Genomic DNA, 18,854 nt, shown 5'->3' on the forward strand with positions numbered 1-18,854 from the left:
TTTTGAAAATCTACATTGTTACAGAAGCACATGCCTTTAATGTCTCACACAAAGAAAAGCCTTACAGTTGCACTCCAAGATACAACTTAACAGGGAGGGCTTGAAATAAGACTAGGAGTGGGCTATCCAATATTTTTAGTAAAATGTTGCCTTTGTCTTGTGCAGAACATGCAGAATATGCTCTTTAATTTAGTAAATATTTTAAAAGGTAAAGATGCTTTATTATTATAGCTAGGACATTCTTGATTATAAAATTTCTGAAATTCTTGTAATTTTTTCTATACTTATCAGAAGTTGTTTACTGCCTTATTTTGTTTAAAGTGTGATTTTTTTCCCCTTCTCTTTCCAACCTCTTGGAAAAAACAGAAGTGAGTTTTTGCTAATGCATTGAACAGACATCTAACACTTTATATGCCTTTTGAGCTGCATAACTTAATATTTGGATACTTGATAATTTGTTTTATTATGTAATTGATAAAATGGTGATGTGTATTAATGTTAGTTCAACCATGTATTTATACTGTCTGGGAATGTGTGATTATAGTTCTGTGGGAGAAATAATTTGTCAGTGTTCACCAGCTTGTAAAAACTTAGTGTGAGAAAAGACCTCTTCTCTGAAAATTATAGCACTCTGAAAACAGAGACTGAAGAGGACATCAGAAAATGGAAAGACGTCCCCTGCTCCTGGGTAGGAAGGATCAACATAGTGAAAATGGCCATAGTTCCAAAACTGCTAAATAGATTCAACACAATCCCAATTGAAATCCCAGCAGCATACTAAATGGACCTTGAGAAAACAATCCAAAAATTCATTTGGAACAAGAAGAGACCCAGAATAGCAAAAGCAATTCTAGGTAACAGAGACATGGCAGGGGGTATTACAACCCCCAACTTGAAACTATACTACAAAGCTACTGCAATAAAAACAGCATAGTACTGGCAAATAAACAGACCTGAGGATCAGTGGAACAAATTAGAAGATCCAGAAACAACTCCAGACACACTCAGCCACCTCATCTTTGACAAAGGAGCCAAACACCCTCACTGGAGGAAAGATAGCCTCTTTAATAAATGGTGCTGGAAAAAATTGGGTTTCAACTTGCCAAAGATTAAAACTAGACCCAGATCTCTCATCATGCACTAAACTAAAAGTGAAATGGATTAAAGATCTAAATATTAAAACAGAAATGCTGAACCAGCTGGAACAGAGGTTAGGTAGAACTCTTGAAGATATTGGTGTAGGAAAAGATTTTATGAACAAAACCTCAGTTGCCCGTGAACTAGCACAAACAATCAACAAGTGGGATCTCTTCTTATTAAAAAGCTTTTGCACAGCAAGAGAAACCACCAGCAGTGTGAAGAGACAACCCACAATGTGGGAAAAAATTTTCACCTGCTGTTCCTCAGACAAAAGTCTGCTACCTAGAATCTATAAAGAACTTAAAAAGATCAGACCTCCCAAATTTAAAGACCCAATCTGAAAATGGGCATCTGAAATGAACAGACATTTCTCAGACAAAGAAGTAAAAGCAGCAAACAAATATATGAAAAAATGTTCAACATCACTGGTCATTCAAGAGATGCAGATGAAAACAACACTGAGATTCCACCTCACTCCAGAAAGAATGGCTGCTATCATGAAATCAACCAATAACAAATGCTGGTGGGCCTGTGGGGAAAGAGGAACCCTGCTCCACTGCTGGTGGGAGTGTAGACTGGTGCAACCACTGTGGAAATCAGTATGGAGATACCTCAAAGAACTAGGACTGAAAGTGCCATTTGACCCAGCTATTCCCCTGCTGGGTATCTTCCCCAAAGAATTAAAAGAATCATACCACAGTGATATATGTGCACCCATGTTCATAGCAGAACAATTTGTAATAGCTAAAACTTGGAAACAGCCCAAATGCCCATCAACTGGAGACTAGATAAAGAAAATGTGTTTTTTAAAATAAAATGGAGTACTACTCAGCCATAAAAAATGAGAAATTAGAGACATTTATAACTAAATGGATGTACATTTGAGGCGATCCTCTTAAGTGAAATAAATAGGACACACATATATAAATACCAAATAGTTTCTCTGGTGTGAGAAACTGAAAGTGTAAATAAGGACTAAAATGTATAATAGATAATGTGAAATAGGAAGAAAAGGGGCAAAGGGGAAGGGGAAGTGGGAGGGGTAGGGGAAAGGATAGAAAGGAATGGGATTAATATGAGAAAATGAAAAAAATGGAAACAAAGTCTTTGTAAATAGGGAGGAATGGAGGGGTTGAAGGGAGGGCAGGGGAAGGGGGAAAAATAAGAACCAAGAGAGATTATGTAAGGGTGCAAATTTCCAATGATGAATGTCATTATATTGTATACCTAAAATGTACCAATAAAATACAATTATAAAAAAACTTAGTGTGAGAGCTTAAACATCTAAATAAATAATGAAATCCATTTATCATTGAGGGAAAAAAAAAGAAGCTTCCATTGTTTATGAAAAGATGGGGAAAATAATTTATTCTTTAGTCTTGGTCTCAAGGTCCATGGCATAGACCTGAGAAAAGTTTCCTTTTATTGTAGGTTACCTTTTCCATAATTAGGAAGAGTTTGGAGGTCATGCATTCTGTCAGTCTTAGTTTGATGACAATCACTCAATTAGGTGTTTTTGAGCCACCAGGCTCCTCACAGCAGCCTTCACAACTTTGTTCCTTAGGCTGTAGATGATGGGGTTCAGCATGGGGGTCACCACCCCATAGAAGAGGGAGATGAGCTTGTCTGCAAGGTCCTGCTTGTCTGGCCCCCGTGGGTCCTTGGACTTGGGCTTCCCATACATGAAGAGGATGGTCCCGTAGAAGACGGCCACAACTGTAAGGTGGGCAGAGCAGGTGGAGAAGGCCTTTTTCCTGCCCTCAGCTGAGGGAATCCTCAGAATGGTGGCAAGAATGAAGACATAGGAGAAAGAGATGAACAGAACTGGGACTCCTAAATAGATCACATTTGTCACTCCCATGCTGATCACATTAATGGAGATATCAGCACAGGCCAACTTCAGGATAGCCAGGATCTCACAGGTAAAGTGGTTGATGACATTGTCCCCACAGAATGGCAGCCTCATAGCAAGAGATGTTTGAACCATGGAGGCAGCACCTCCAGCTGCCCAAGAGCTGACAGCCATGGGTACATAAGCAGCCTTGCTCATGACCACAGGGTACCTAAGGGGATTGCAGATGGCCATGTAGCGATCAAATGTCATCATGCTCAGCAGCACACACTCCGTGGCTCCCATGGCAAAGGACAGAAACATCTGCCCAAAGCAGGCTGAAAAGGAGATGGTTTTTTTGGGCGTAAGAAAGCTGTCAAGAATGAGGGGGACTGAGGAAGTCGTGTAGCAGATGTCCAGGAAGGAGAGGTTCCCCAGGAAGAAGTACATGGGTGTGTGGAGGTGGGAGTCAAGGATGGTCACCAAGATGAGGACCCCATTGCCCAGCAGGATCACCAGGTACATTGACAGGATGAGGACAAAGAACGTTTTCTCCAGTTTTGGGTGGGCCGAGAGGCCCAGGAGAATGAACCCAAGTACAGAGGAAGTCTCGTTGAATCTATCCACGGTGCTTCAGTTCTGAAACCCTCAGGAACTTGGAAGTCAGGCTCCATATTCTCTCACTCCAAAAGTGCCTAGGCAGCCAGACAGAAAATCTTGCTCTGCTGAACCACTAGAGAGTAGACTCAACAATGCATTCATCTCTATGGTGTTCTAGAAACAATAGAGATCCATGTTTAGCTTGGATGTCCAGTGAGAACCAACAAGTTAATTTATAGTAACCTTTTTGCAGATGGTAATTAGAAAAGCTGGGCAAAATATATAAGACATCTGTGTGAAGCATTGGAGCAGTAATAAGGCAGTGAGGCATCCTAGGGTCATGATTCTGGGAAAAACAGACCTGGCGAAGGCAGTCAGACACTTGAGGCTGTGTTTCAACTGCAGCACATCCATGTGTTGGAAGAGGCCACAGCAAGACCACAAAGGTCCACTAACAGCCTCATGGGGATGAGGAGCAGGTTCTGAGGCCCAAGGTTTGCCATGCTGGGCCTCTACCTAAACTTCCTCCCTTTGGGATGAGACTGAAAGGACAGCACCACAGGAATAAGGGCAAACCAGAAGGATAAAGACAATTTTGAGTGCTGTACTTCAAGCCTTGAAGTTGGACTAAGGTGGTCCCAGTTTTCAGTGACCCCATATACCTAACAGAAGCAAACACAAGTCCACTCTGAAGAAAGGTAATATCACCCCATTAACTAAATCATTTCTGCAAATAATTTTGCAAATACAACTGCTGGCAAAAAAGAATAAGGCATACAAGGAAACAACATAAATAAAAACAAACAGAAAATAAAGTATCCCTTTCCTTGGTGTGCTGAGAACCAGGAGAACAGCTCTGGGTGACACCTATTCTGACAATCTTCCCAGACCACCTTGATACTACAATGAGAAGGTCTTAGTAGCCTGTTGATCCTTTGGTACCCTCAGAGATGTGAAGGGATTTTTTTGTACACTATGGCCAAGTTATATGAGCGTTCTGACGGAATCTTCTCTCATCTTCATTCTTGGTCTGCCTGCAGTAGAGGCTATTCTTTGTTCAGAAAGTCCTGGTCCTGCCCTGATAGATCTTTTTCTGGGAAGTTTAAGCCTTTTCTTGGAATTCTAAATTGTCTCAAAACTAGGATTTTTTTCCTGGGGCAATAAAAAATTTGCTTGCTACTTTGAAGGATCTGGGCATTTGGGTTGTTTGTTTGTTTTGGATTTTTGAGACAGGGACTTGCTTTGTAGTTCAGGCTAGCCTTGAAATCACTATGTAGTGATGTAGTATGGCCTCAAACTCACGATGATCCTTTTGCCTCAACCTTCTGAGTGCTGGGATTACAGGCATGGGCCACCATGCTCTTCTGGGGATTTGGTTTTATTTGCACTCTATCTAAAATATTTTTATTTGAGCTTCCCAGATAGTTATCTCTCCAAGGTCTGTCAGTGTTCCACCCTCTTCCTCAATTATTACAGGGACACTTCATGTCTGGGAAGATGTGAAACACTCCTCTGTTGTTGTGTTATTTAGCACATAACAGCTGTGACCAAGTCAGTGCCTTAAAAATTCAGTCCAAGTTAACAGATGTTTATTGGGCATCTACTACTATGGCAGGCATGCTTTTGTTGCTGGAAACACAGCAACAAAAGGCACAGCCTCTGGACTCAATAAGCACAAAATCTAATGGGGAAGTAGACTGTAAACAAATAATTACAACATCAGCATCATTAATGTGACTATCAACCAAATAGTCACCCTAATTCTCACAACAGGCCTTGGGTCTCTTTAGCAATCTGCTCCTTTGCCCACTATAAGCTCCTTGCTTGATAGGTCTGGAGTGTAGGTTTGACTGTCTGAGTGATATTGGGCTCTTTATCTCCCCGAGAGGCTCAATTCATTTTGAAGTGGTTATCCTTTGCTATTGAGCTGGAATCTGCCTCCTAGCAATTTTTACCTGGGCCTGTCCTCTGCAGGCCCCCGAAGGCAGTTAATCCTTCTTCCACACAGTAGCCCTCCAAATATAGAGGAATAGTTTGACTTCAGTATGAAGACACGCAAGAATCAGTCTCCTTTTTCCCCTAGGGCCTTAAAAATAGACACATCTCTTAGAGGCAAATGTATTACTCAGGAATTGACTACAAAGGTTGATACTGAGAATGGTCCCCAAGTTTGAAGATGGCCTGGGTGTCCAGGATAGACTACCCCTGTGATGTATGGGCAGGGACAGTAAACAGTCCCAATCTGGGTTCTATGTTGGCCAGCTCTCGTGCCTCTCCCAGGAACTGGGTCATATGAAGAAAATGTTCCCTCCATGCCCTCCACCAGGTCTAGAGACATGACTCATTAGTATTGTCAGACTCTGGATTCATGCAGTAAGAGCCTAATAATTTTAATCAAAAAGGAACTGCTGATTGTGAGGAAGAGGCTACTAGCTGTGGGGTCCCTGGCGGAACTTTTTCCTGTGTTGAGTGATGGGATGAGGCCAAGTGATGTTAGAGATCCTTGAAGATTGATGGGCCTTTTTGATTCTGTGAGAACAATGGTATCTCTGTGAAAGCTCTTTATCTTTCCTCTCCTCGAGCCCCCATTCCATCACCATCAAGGCTGATGAGAGAAATGTTTCTGTGCTAATGAAAATTTTGGTATTGCTTTTATCAAAACTTCTACTTACCTTTTTCAGAAGCATGGTGAGCAAGGGTTATCCATTTCCCAAGGATTAGAAAGAGGCTGCACGTCAGAAACAGCAACACTCGGTCTGAATTGCCAGAATGAGGGCTTGGGTGGTGTGAGAGGTGAAGTGTCGGCCAGCCTCCCACTCCACCTGTCTCCCGTGCTTGGGGCATCATCTCTAAAGGACTGGCCATCACCCTGAGAAGTCAATTTAAATTCCAGTTTGTTCTTTGGGGCCATTTAGTCCCTGAAGTCATTTAAAGTTTAGAAGGTGAGTTGTACTCAGTATAGAACTTTGTATCCTTCTGGGATGACATCCCCAAGATCTAATTATGCTGAAGGCACTGGAGGAAATTTGCTGTCTATTTCTTCTTTTCCTCCTTTTCTCTCTTCCTCTTTTCCTTTCTTTCTTCCTACCTTCCCCTCACCCTTCCTCCTTTTCTTCTTCCTTCCTCCTTTTCTTGTCTCCATTCTTTCTCTCTGAACATTATAATCTCATCAACAGAGTCCAACAATGACCATGTTGGTCAATGAATATGAGATTCATTCAGACGCCCCAAGTTTTTTGCTGCATCCAGGCCCAGGTCTGTGTTTATTCAGTGGCCATGGGGCAGTGTGAATGAAAGAATAATACCTTCTAAATTTCTATGCTGTTGGATTAGGTGCCTTGCAGCAACCTGCTGTGCTCTTTCTCCTTTGATCCTTCAATCCTTACTGGCACCCAACTCCGTGACGTTCAGCTTACTATCATCTGTTCATGTGCTCCTTGACCTTGGGAGAGTCACTGACAAGAGTGTGACCTAGAACAAGGATGGGCCCATTTTCTGGGCACGGGTTCATTGAGTGTGTATTGAAAAGAAAGCAGAGAGGTGCAGAGGAACCCACTTCTCTACTTGCAGGGAGTCCGCCTTCTAGTGGCAAGAGAGAGGCATATGAAAAAAAAGTTACCAACCAAAGAGAATAGCCCACTGTGGTGTAAGCCCAGAGGCAGCAGAGGCCACAGTCCTGGTGTGGGGAGCAGGCTCTCCTCACCAGTTCACCTACAATGCCGTCTCCCAACTCCATGCTTACAGAATTTCCAAGGGATAGCTAGAGTTTGATTGTTCAGGACAAAGCCTTGTGTGTCAGAAATCTCCTTATTCCGTGTGTGAGTGCTTATGCTTGTGTAAATATGATTTGCCAAAGGACAAGTGGAGCTGACCACAAGGGTAGCCTGACCCGAGTAACCTCAGGATTTCTTGGGGACACGGATGTGTCTACTATGGTTTCCTGAAGGGCAAATGTGGATATCACACCCCTCAGAATTCATACACCTTCTATGGGATCCATGGTGTAAAGATCCCAGGTTTCTACCCTGCCAAAGGACTTAGTCTGTCAGGAATCTTGAGAAGCGCACATCCTCTGTGAAAGAAGAAAGAACTATCACCATTTTGAGAGAAAACAAGAGCTAGAATGAGGTACTGTAAGTCCAGAGGAATAGAACCTCCCTGAAGAGTGAAACAGGAAGATAGGGGAGGACAGTTGACCCCAGGAGAGGTGAGGGACTCCTTGTGGTGGAGAGACCACTCCTTCAGGCCAGCATCAAGTAGAGGAATGAGTGTGTAGCATCAGGTGTATGAATGCTTGGTTATTAAACAATATTTGCCTGATTTGCAGCTTCCATTCTAGGAAGCTTCATTTACCTGATAACACCCATATTCTCCTTCTGAGAAGGTTCCTTAGATTGTTTCTGTGCTCTGTATCATGAGTGGCAGAAGGAAGAAGCAGATGACACAAAGATGGAAGGCAGGGAGGTTATCTATGGTAGCTGAAGCTGGGGGATAGGTAAGAGAGGAAAGGGTAGTTAGTCCCATCTCCAGCAAGAGGAGCAAGGCCAGAGTGGTTGAGTCTCCAAGTGGCAGGCTCCTAAAGCTGGGACATATCAAGACCTGCCACAGAGGGGCCAACAGGATTCACTTTGATTCTGACTGACATTGCAAAACCTGTCCAACCATGAGGCCCAACTGCACCACTGCTCTCCCATGAACCTCACAACAACACTCCCCAACCTTTTAGGAAACAAAGTATGATAGAGCTGGAGGCTCCTGGCATCCAGAGGGCAGAGGTCAAAGGTGGTAGATGTCATGAATTCAAGGCTATAGCCCAATGTAGGAAGGTTCCTCCACCTGCTCACAATCCAAGTATCCTTCTCCTACTAGGCTCTGTTTTGCTCATGCCAATTCTGACACCAAATGTGTGAGGTTTTTTCCTACACGTAAAGCAATATTGCAGCTCTCCATACACCAACTGAGTTATCCCACTACTTAATTTTGACACTACTTGGAATTAATGTAGATCAAACAAATTAAGGGCTTGGCCCCATAAGACTGTCTCCCCTTCAGATGCCAGTCACAAGTCAGGACCACCCATATGTCTACAAACCAGCTATAAAAGCAGGGTGTTCCTATTCTAGACAGCTAAGTTAATTACAAATATTACAGGCAGTTAGACAGGGCCAGGCCCTCAGCACAGAAAGCAATTATGGCTGGAGGCACATTCACTGAAGCCCAAGCATCAAGAAACAGAGGACCAACTGCACTCACATACTTCCTGTAGGGATAAAGAGCAGTGACTGATACTCTAAATAGACATCAGTCACCTTGGTGGGGACCAGAACCTCCCTAGCCCATTCCTTCCTGGATTTTTCATTTCAAGAGCTTGCTACAGGACTTGTTTCCCCATTTAATCAATATTACCTAGGCAGCTATACTTGTGATAATATTATTCATTGACCATAGTTTTGTCCCACTTCATACCTACTTTGTGATTTCCCATTGGATCAATATTACCTAAGCAACTATATTTATAATCTTATTAGTTAAATATAGTTTTGTCCTACCTTGAACCCACCTCACCTCGTGGCTTTGCTCAAGAAAACACCCTTGAGAAGTAGGGGTTGGCGGGCAATCCACTTTCTGAGTCCCCTTCTGTCTCCCTTAGACAGAAGCTATCTTTTTCTCAATAAATTCTCCCTACTCTTAACTTCCCTTTGTTTCTAGAATTCATTCTTTGATTTTAAAGAACACAAACTTGGCATTTCAGACATCTAGCAGGTTGGGAGTTATAATATTTCCCTTATATTATTTGGTGATCCACATATCATATACCCTATATCATTCCCACAACCCCCTCCTTGGGTTCAGTACTTTGCTAGAAATGGCTTACAAAACTCAGGGAAACACTTTACTATCATCTGCCAGCTTATGAAGGATACAATGTGGAAACAGCCAACTGGAAGACCTGCATAGGACAAGGTATGTGACAAGGGACAGGGAGCTTCTGTGCCCTCTCTTGACTGTGTCACCTTCACATATTCACCAACTTGGAAGCTCTCCAAACCCCTTTGGTTTGGGGCTTTCTGGGGCAGCTCCTTCACATAGGCATGATGAAATCATTGTCCATTGGTGACAATTCAATCTCCAGCTCCCCCTCCCCGCTTCTTCCCTGGATGGGGGGATGGAGCTGAGTGTTCCAACCCTCAAATCACATGATCATTCCTTTGGCACCTGCCTCCATCTTGACACTATTTAGGGGCCCATAAGTGACACCGCATTAGCACAAACTCAGGTGTGGTTGAAAGAGGCTTACAGTGTTTTTGCAGTGGGTTTGCCATGAGAGCACAAGTGTAGTGAAAACCACCACTAAATCAAAGCCAACATAGGAAAGGAAAAGATTCACATCAATATCGTCGTCATCAGACACATGTATTCAGGCAAGTCCACCACCACTGGCCATCTGATCTACAAATGTGGTAGCATTGACAAAAGGACCATTGAAAATTTTGAGAAGGAAGCTTCTGAGATGGGGAAGTGTTCTTTCAAGTATACCTGGGTCTTGGATAAACTGAAAGCCGAGCATGAGCGTGGTATCACCATTGACATCTCCCTGTGGAAATTTGAGACCAGCAAGTATTATGTGACTATCACTGATGCTCCAGGACACAGAGACTTTATCAAAAACATGATTACAGGCACATCTCAGGCTGACTGTGCTGTCCTGATTGTTGCTGCTGGTGTTGGTGAGTTTGAAGCTGGTATCTCCAAGAATGGGCAGACCTGTGAGCATGCCCTTCTGGCTTACCCACTGGGTGTGGAAACAACTTCATTGTTGGTGTTAACAAAATGGATTCCACTGAGCCACCCTATAGCCAGAAGAGATATGAGGAAATTGTTAAGGAAGTCAGCACCTACATTAAGAAAATTGGCTACAACCCTGACACAGTAGCTTTTGTGCCAATTTCTGGTTGGAATGGTGACAACATGCTGGAGCCAAGTGCTAACATGCCTTGGTTCAAGGGATGGAAGGTCACTTGTAAAGATGGCAATGCCAGTAGCACCACACTGCTTCAAGCTTTGGATTGCATCCTGCCACCCACTCACCCAACTGGCAAACCTTTGCGGCTGCTCCTCCAGGATGTCTACAAAGTTGGTGGTATCGGTACCGTCCCTGTGAGCAGAGTGGAGACTCAAACCTGGCATGGTGGTCACCTTTGCACCAGTCAATGTCACAACCGAAGTGAAGTCTGTTGAAATGTACCATGAGGCTTTGAGTGAAGCTCTTCCTGGTGACAGTGTGGGCTTCAACGTCAAGAACGTGTCTTTCAAAGATGTTCGTCATGGCAACGTTGCTGGTGACAGCAAAAATGACCCACCAATGGAAGCAGCTGGTTTCACTGCTCAGGTGATTATTCTGAATTATCCAGGCCATATCAGTGCTGGCTATGCTCCTGTACTGCATTGTCACACAGCTCACTTCGCTTGCAAGTTTGCTGAGCTGAAAGAAAAGACTGATCGCCGGTCTGATAAGAAACTGGAATATGGCCCCAAATTCTTGAAATCTGGTTATGCTGCCATCGTTGACAGTACCTCAAATGTAATAAGTCCAATCAGCTATAAACTCTTCAATCACAGAAACTATTTCTTAGTCATATCTTTATTTCTAGAAACCATCCCAGAGTTGGACACAACACAGCAGATATACAGAAACTGCTACTGAAATGTCAGAAACAACCCCACAGCTACCCTAGCCCAGACAGGTTCCCTTCCTTATTTCTCTCATGGCCTTCTTCCAGTTATCAAAATCTGGCATGTCTCTGGGCCTGGTAGCACGTGCCTGTAATCCCAGAACTTTGGGAAGTTGAGAAACGAGGATCACAAGTTTGAGCCCAGCCTACCAACTTAGGAATTTAGTGAGACATTATCTCACTAAAAGGAAAAAAGCGGGGGGGGGGGGGAGGTTTGTGAAGTAGGTCAGTGAAAAGGCCTTAGGTTCAATCAGCTGTACCACAAAGCGGGAAAAAACCCCACAAAGATCTTGTGTGTAGGGGGAGATAAGATATCTTTTTCTTTTACCCATCCTAGGTTCACTGGCTGGGGCCCTTAGAATAAAAGGCGGGTTAATAAAAGAAACGCATACAAATATATTAAGTATACATTTCCCATGATACAAAATCTTTATTTAAAAAATGAAGATCCTAGTTAAATCTGCATATTATTTATAGTGAGTTTGATGAAGAATGAGAAGTAGTAGAGATATCCCATATAGTATAAAAGAATGAGCTAAGTGTAGTAAATTGGGGGAAGAGTCAGGCCTACTTGTTTAGATTCCTCCCCATATCTTGGGAGATAAGCACAACCTTTTGCTTTAGGTGTACAAAGCACTTCTCACACACAGGACTTGCCATCTGCTTTAGGGAAGGTCAGAAAATCTTTCCTAGGTTTTATGACCTGTGTCAAGAGAGAAGAACAAGAGGTCAGAGAAACTTTCCTGTATATGTTATGTTAGTCAGCTTTCCATTACTACAACAAAATATCCAAGATAATCAATATATCAAGAGGAAAGGTATATTCAGTCCAAGGTTATTGGCTCTGTTGCTTTTGGGCCTGTGGTGAGGCAGCACATCATGGTGAAGAGTATGTGGGGGAGCAGAGCTGCTCAGCGGTGGCCAGGATATGAAAGATACAAAGAGGAAGGGGTGGGGCCCCACTATCCTCAGCAAGAGCACACCACAAATGATCTGAAGACCTCCCATTAGCACTTACCTCTTCCTTTTTATTGTTTGCTTTGTTTATTGTTTTTGTTTTGACAGGGTCTCACTATGTAGCCAAGGCTGGCCTTGAACTTGTGGTCCTCCTGCCTTAGCCTCCTGAGTGCTGATATCACAGATATGTACCACACACCTGGCAAGGGCTCACCTCTTAAAAGTTTCCAGCAATTTCTACTAGCACCAAGTTGGGGACAAAAGCCTTTAACATGTAGGCCTCTGGGAGACTTTTCAGATCCAAACTATAGCACTGTTTCTCAAATTCCTTCATTTTAAAATATTCTAGACTGGTGTGGTGGCGCATGCCTGTATTCCCAGCACTTGGAAGGCTGAGGCAAGAGGACCACCACAAGTTTGAGGCCAGCCTGATCTACACAGTGAGACCTGTCCCCAAAAATACAAAAAAAACCCCTATATGCCATGATGCTATATTTTGGGGTAGCCTATCCCAAGTACAGCAGTTATCTTAGTCATCATTGATTCTTTTCTCTCCTATATCTCCCACCACAGATCTTTCTCTAAATCCTGCAGTTTCTTACTTTTAAATGTCTCCCTCTCCACCTCTCTTACCTTTTTCATAGGGTAGGTCCACACACTCCTGCTGCTTTGTGCTACTCTCAGACATACCTCAGGCTATAGATTGTTCCATTCTAGGCATTCTCTGAAAACAAAGACTCATTTTGGTCATTATGTCCCTAGTCTATCCTAACTCTCTGGCACGGGCACATAGAAATGTTGGTAGCATAGAGTGATGGGAAGGCTGGTCGGGGGTGGTGGGGGGTACTGGGAAACTGGGTAGTTAGGGAATCTGTCTGCCCTCCAGTTCCTGGTAATGTTTGGATCACTGAGCTCCATCTCTTCTTCTTCCCTTGTAAACTCTCTGGTGACAGAACCACTTTGAATCAATCATTGTGATCAAAGCCCAGGAGCATTCTGAATACTGGCACCAGAAAACTTTCTGAGCTGAAGTTTCCTTGTAGTGAGAGGAGAGTTATGGGTAGATTTCCACAGCATTGCCTAATTGGGTCTATAGAATGAAGTGTAATCCCTGAGCCTCTCACCAAACTTTAATTGCTTCTGGGATAGGACCCAGCCCCACAGCAACCCAGCCCGAAGTTCCTGAGAGAGTCTCTGTGTCCCCCCTGGAGAGTAGCACAGAGCATGGAGGAAAGAGCTTGCTAGCCAGACTGCCTGGGCTGGGGCTCCTCAAGAAGTCTCAAGCTTGAAAGCCACCATTTGTCTCCTTGCCTCACTGACCCCCAAGGTCAGGCAAGGGCTTCTGGGGGTGGTGGCTTGGACCTCTCTATACTCAGGGTCATCTCAAGGCAGCAGATGACAATAGTCAAAGAATATATGCCATGAAAAAAGTGTGTGCCCTGGTGTAGCTCTGAAAGATCTGCTCTGTGGTCATGGCTGGGTAGCACCCTGATGAACAGGTGACACTAGAACCAGTCACTTCTCCTGACACCAGTAAAATGGCAACCTCCCCACTGCCCTAGCTTGTCTTCCTGAAAGTGCTTAATGCAGCCTGAACTGAACCCCCCTGAGTAATTGCTAGGTGACCTGCTGTGGGGGAAGAAAAGAGGCAGCTGTGCAAAGAGCTCAGGGAGCAGACCCAGAGTGGGGTTGGATCAGGCAACAAGGCAACTGTTTCTGAAGGCTGAGGCTGTGGCAAGAGAGCAAGCATGTTTTGCATGAGCCCAGAAGGTAGACTAAGGACCAGAGGAGGAAGAGAAAAGTTTCAGATCTTGAAAGAACTCTAACAACCCAGGTGTCCTGACGATGACATTGTTGTGAGCTCCAGTTCTTCAAAATGTTTCAACAGACTCTGGGAAATCACCCACTGAAAAGAGGATCCCGTGAAAGTGGCTGCAAGGTGAGGCTTGGATTGGATTTATATCCCAAGATTCTGCCAAGTGTCAGATTCTACTTCCTTGACACTGAAAGGAGCTTTTCTTCAAAAATATTTCCTCATCTTTTAATCTCTGCTATCCTGAGATATTCCTTTTGGATATTCTACCATTACCAATTAGAAAAAGGCTCCCCTTTTGCAGGACCATGTGCAATTTGCATACCTCTCTCTTTACCTCCATTTCTCCATCTTTAAAGGAGGAGGAATTGAAATAGGTCAGTGAGTCCCAGGACTGGTATACTTCACAGCATGTGGGAACTTTTATTTAAAAAACAAAACAAGCAAACAAAATAAAACCAGATTACCAAAGCAATCTACAAAGAAGGACCCAGAAATCAGATTTGATTTTGGCGGGGTCGGGGGGGCATCTGGGGATGAAACCCAGGTGAACTACATTCCTGGTCCTTTTTTTTTTCTTTTAAATTTTGACACAGAATCTTGCTCTGTAATTCAGACTGTCCTTGAACTCACTATGTAGCCCAGGCTGGCCTTGAACTCACAGTGATCCTCCTGCCTCTGCCTCCAGAGTGCTAGGATTACAGGCATGAGCCACCATGACCAGTTTGGGCTGCAGTTTGTGATCTTTCTGCCTCAACCTCCCAGAGTGTTGGGATTACAGGCCATCATACCTGGCTAGAAAATCAGAGGCAGCCAGTCCCATGTCATTTTAGGGACCCTGTGGTGTCTGATGACATCTGGCGTTTGGAAGCTCATTGGCAGTAAAATTGTAATCATCTACAGGGCCAATTTTGGTTCTGGGAGGTTGAGTAGATTTGAATATGAGCATGTCTGCAAATTTGATGTAGGTGTGACTAAAGTTCCTACCCAACCCTAACTGGGAAATGTGAGTTTTGAGTGGGCTCCAACAGTCAAGTAAGATTCTATTCCTCGAGCTAAGTCTCAGGGCAGGAAAGATGCGGGCAGGCAGGTGTGGTTACAGGAGGAAATACATGAATCCTCTCAAGATAAGATTTTTGGAGACTTTGGTAGGGACACCATCTTATAGTTTCCAGAAATTCAGTTTGGTCAGATTTTGCAGAGAAGGGTGTTAAGATCAGATGAACTGATTTACACTGAACTCATAAAAGACTAAAGAATAAAGCAAACACTGTAAGAAATAAAACTGTTAAGGAGGTAAGAAAGTTTATGTTTTCAAGCCAGTACATTCTCTCCCTATAAGGTCGTCTGTGTGAGAAGTCAAATTAGAATAGAAATTGCTGGGTGAGGAAGAATCAGGTGAGAGGAATGGGCCATATGACCTCAGTGGCCAAGATCTCTAATTAAATGGCAGAGACAGAGTGGGTCAGAGGCCCCTGCTTCCCTACAAAGTGCTCGAGATGGCATATGATGTTGCTTTAGAAATACCCTTCATTTTATTAAATAGCATGAGATTTCCAAAGTCTGCTCTTCCAAGTTTTGCAACACAGCCTATCTTTTAGATAACTTGGTTTAAAGTTGAATTTCAGAGGGTAGGTTTATCTACAACTTTAAAGACATAATGTGATAACCATGTATAGACTCAATCAAATCAGAGAACATGTATTTTTATGCCTTCAGTTTTCCTAGGGATGAAAGAGAAGGTTTGAAATGGAAGCATCCAACCAGTCTACTGTGACAGAATTTGTCTTGCTGAGCCTCTCAGCCCACCCAAAACAGCAGAAAACGTTCTTTGTGCTCATCCTGTCAAGGTACCTGGTGATCTTGCTGGGCAATGGGGTCCTCATCCTGGTGACCATCCTCAACTCCCACCTGCACATGCCCATGTACTTCTTCCTGGGGAACCTCTCCTTCCTGGACATCCGCTACATGACTTCTTCCATTCCTCTGGTCCTGGATGGTTTCCTCACATCTAGGAAAATCATCTCCTTCTCAGGCTGTGTTGTGCAGATGTTTCTGTCCTTTGCCATGGGAGCCACAGAGTGTGTGCTTCTGGGCATGATGGCATTTGATCGCTATGTGGCCATCTGCAATTCCCTTCATTACCCCATGATCATGAGCAAGGCTGCCTACATGCCCATGGCCATCAGCTCTTGGGTGGCTGGTGGAGCCAACTCCTTGGTGCAGATCTCTCTTGCAATACAATTGCCCTTCTGTGGGGACAACGTCATCAACCATTTCACCTGTGAGATCTTGGCAGTTCTAAAGTTGGCCTGTGCTGACATCTCCGTCAATGTGATCAGCATGGGGGTGGCCAATGTGATCTTCCTGGGGATCCCAGTCCTATTCATCTTTTTCTCCTATGTCTTCATACTCACCACCATCCTGAGGATCCCCTCAGCTGAGGGCAGGAAAAAAGCCTTCTCCACCTGCTCTGCACATCTTACTGTAGTGGTAATTTTCTATGGGACTATTCTTTTCATGTATGCTAAGCCCAAATCAAAGGATCCCTGGGGAGCAGACAAGCAGGACCTTTCAGACAAACTCATCTCCCTATTTTATGGAGTATTGACCCCCATGCTCAACCCCATCATCTACAGCCTCAGAAACAAGGATGTGAAGGTTGCTGTGAAGAACCTGGTGAGTCAGAAATGTTTCACACAGACATAGAGGAAATCGGGCATCTTGTAGTTCTGTGAACACAAGAGGTCACCTAGGAAATGGCCACTTGGTAAACAGATTTGCCCAGTGATCCCACACCACAGTTTCCAAACTGATGTGCACTGGGACGGGGTTTCCTTGGGTGACTGAGGATCAAATATCAACTCTTTAGAATGAAGAGGGTAAGTGTGCTAAATCACCTAGCACCAAGGATAAGTGACTGCTAAAATTTATTTTTATATTGACAAGATAAGCAACAAAAATCTTTGTGAAAAATACACTTCTCTTTGTTCATGTGCATACTAGCTGGAAAGTGTATGTGCCAATTACATTTTCTGTTCCACTATACAATAAAGAGCATGACAATGAGGAAAAGTCACTTAATTAATGTCCAAACTGTTTTTGAAAACTTACAGACACCACGGCATATCCCAAATGACATCATTTAACCCCTCTTTGACTGTAGGTGCTCAGAGGGTTTTCTGTTTAATTATTTACTGCTTAATATCCTAGAGCTGATTTTGGGTAATTCTTCTTATACACAGAGCCCACCTATTCTTAACCAAATTTTCTGGGGAGTTTGTGCCAATACCAATCAAACTCTAGATAATGTAGGCTAAGAAGAGAATCTCGAGCAGTCTCTGTTTAGATAAATCATTACTACAATGCAAGGTTTTTATCCAGAGTCCCTTTGTTTCTCTACAATTAATCTTTGCAGTCCCAATGGTCAAACTCAGTTCTCTCTGTCTCTTCAGGGTCTTAGACTGACAATTGCTCAAATATATTTATAATTATATTTGTGAGTAAGAGCATGGATGTTGGAACCAGACCAACATGGAGTGCCTCTGCCTGTGTAACTTCAAGCATGTTAGAGGAATTATTTAATCTTGCAGATCCTTGAATTCCTAATTTGGGAAATGAAAATAATTAAGCTAACCCTGTGACATTGTTGTGGGGATTAGTGTGTATATATATAAAAAAAATCAAAGTAGCTGCCAAAGAGCAATATCACAATTAAAAAGTGAACATTTTTATTATTAATGAAAATAACTATCAATGTTAGATAACTCTTCTAAGGAAGTCGTGTGACATTTGATGACAGAATTCACACTACACTTAATTGAATCAGTTCATATTTATTATTGCAGCACCTTTTAGGGTGGCTTTCTAGTTATGAACCAATAATTTTGTTTTTCTGAGCACTTTCTCTAGCCATCCCTCTTACTCATATACAGCGTGAGTTACTCATATTTGTGCTGGGTAACACTGAGCCTACCCAGACCAATGTAGTTTTTTTTTCCCAGTTCAGGGGATTGTCTTTAGTCCTCAGGAACTGAGTCACTGGATCCTTAACATGTAAAAGTGGAGATATGGGAGACTCATGTTTGACTATGTAGTGAGCAGAGTGATAAGAAAGTGTAGCAAAATAGAGAGATAGCAGAGCAAATGGAGAGACAATGAGAGCATTCTACTGTGTTCCCAGTGGTTATTCCTAAGACATGGTCACATTCATATTCTTGAACTTTTCATCTTGTTTTAACCAGATTTTATTTTTCACTAATCCAGATTATGTTGCTTTTGCTGTGGGGGGGTGGCCAAAAAAAGTTTTATCTAATGTTGGTAAGTTAGTGATACTAACTTATTTGAAATAGATAATTTCTGCCAGGGATTTAGTTCAGTGGCACCACACCTGCCTTGCAAGTGCAGGGTCCTGAGTTCGATCCCCAGCACTGAAGAAAAAAAAAAAAAAGATAAGATAGTGCCAAGCTATTGTGCATGTTGAAATCTTGAAGTTAGTCCTGAAACAATTATTCTGAACTAAATATATAGTGTTTCTTGTAATCAATTACCCCCTTCCCCTGCTACCATGGCTTTACCCTCAGTGGATTTTATCAACAGTAAATTTGGAGTACATCCAGAGGTCTATGTTTAAATCCTTTTCTTCCCAACATAAAGCTGCATGCATGACTTTGGCTGCCTCTCTTGAAAATTATTAAGCAGATTCATCCTGAGCTTATAGTACTCGATATTTCAGGTCACTTTCATCTACCTGTTAATTTCACTGATTCAAAGGTTCCTT

General features: G+C 43.1%; 2 protein-coding genes and 1 pseudogene across 2 annotated transcripts; 2 read left to right on the top strand and 1 right to left on the bottom strand.

The window, feature by feature from the left end:
* Positions 1-2,592: 2,592 nt before the first annotated feature.
* LOC101702545 (olfactory receptor 13C7) lies at positions 2,593-3,985 on the bottom strand. Its single transcript, XM_021248504.2, has 2 exons — positions 3,933-3,985; positions 2,593-3,602 (listed from the first exon to the last, which is right to left on the bottom strand). The coding sequence occupies exons 1-2, from the start codon at positions 3,983-3,985 to the stop codon at positions 2,639-2,641; spliced, it is 1,017 nt and encodes a 338-aa protein (XP_021104163.2). The 3' UTR covers positions 2,593-2,638.
* A 2,771-nt stretch (positions 3,986-6,756) lies between these two features.
* On the top strand, positions 6,757-11,276 carry LOC101702897 (elongation factor 1-alpha 1 pseudogene; annotated as a pseudogene).
* A 4,547-nt stretch (positions 11,277-15,823) lies between these two features.
* On the top strand, positions 15,824-16,783 carry LOC101703255 (olfactory receptor 13C7-like). Its single transcript, XM_004870163.3, has one exon. It carries the CDS (start codon positions 15,824-15,826, stop codon positions 16,781-16,783), a length of 960 nt encoding a protein of 319 aa, XP_004870220.3.
* The last annotated feature ends 2,071 nt before the right edge of the window (positions 16,784-18,854 follow it).

The sequence above is a fragment of the Heterocephalus glaber genome, unplaced genomic scaffold, assembly GCF_053883595.1.
Source record: "Heterocephalus glaber isolate CG9 unplaced genomic scaffold, H.glaber_assembly_v1.0 deba00001481, whole genome shotgun sequence".
NCBI classification, from domain to species: Eukaryota; Metazoa; Chordata; class Mammalia; order Rodentia; family Bathyergidae; genus Heterocephalus; species Heterocephalus glaber.

Coding starts and splice junctions, on each gene's coding strand:
- LOC101703255 (XM_004870163.3), top strand. CDS start 15,824: ATGGAAGCATCCAACCAGTCTACTGTGACAGAATTTGTCTTGCTGAGC.
- LOC101702545 (XM_021248504.2), bottom strand. CDS start 3,985: ATGGATGTGCTGCAGTTGAAACACAGCCTCAAGTGTCTGACTGCCTTC. Junction 3,603..3,932: donor TGTCTGACTGCCTTCGCCAG/GTCTGTTTTTCC, acceptor TCAGAACTGAAG/CACCGTGGATAGATTCAACG.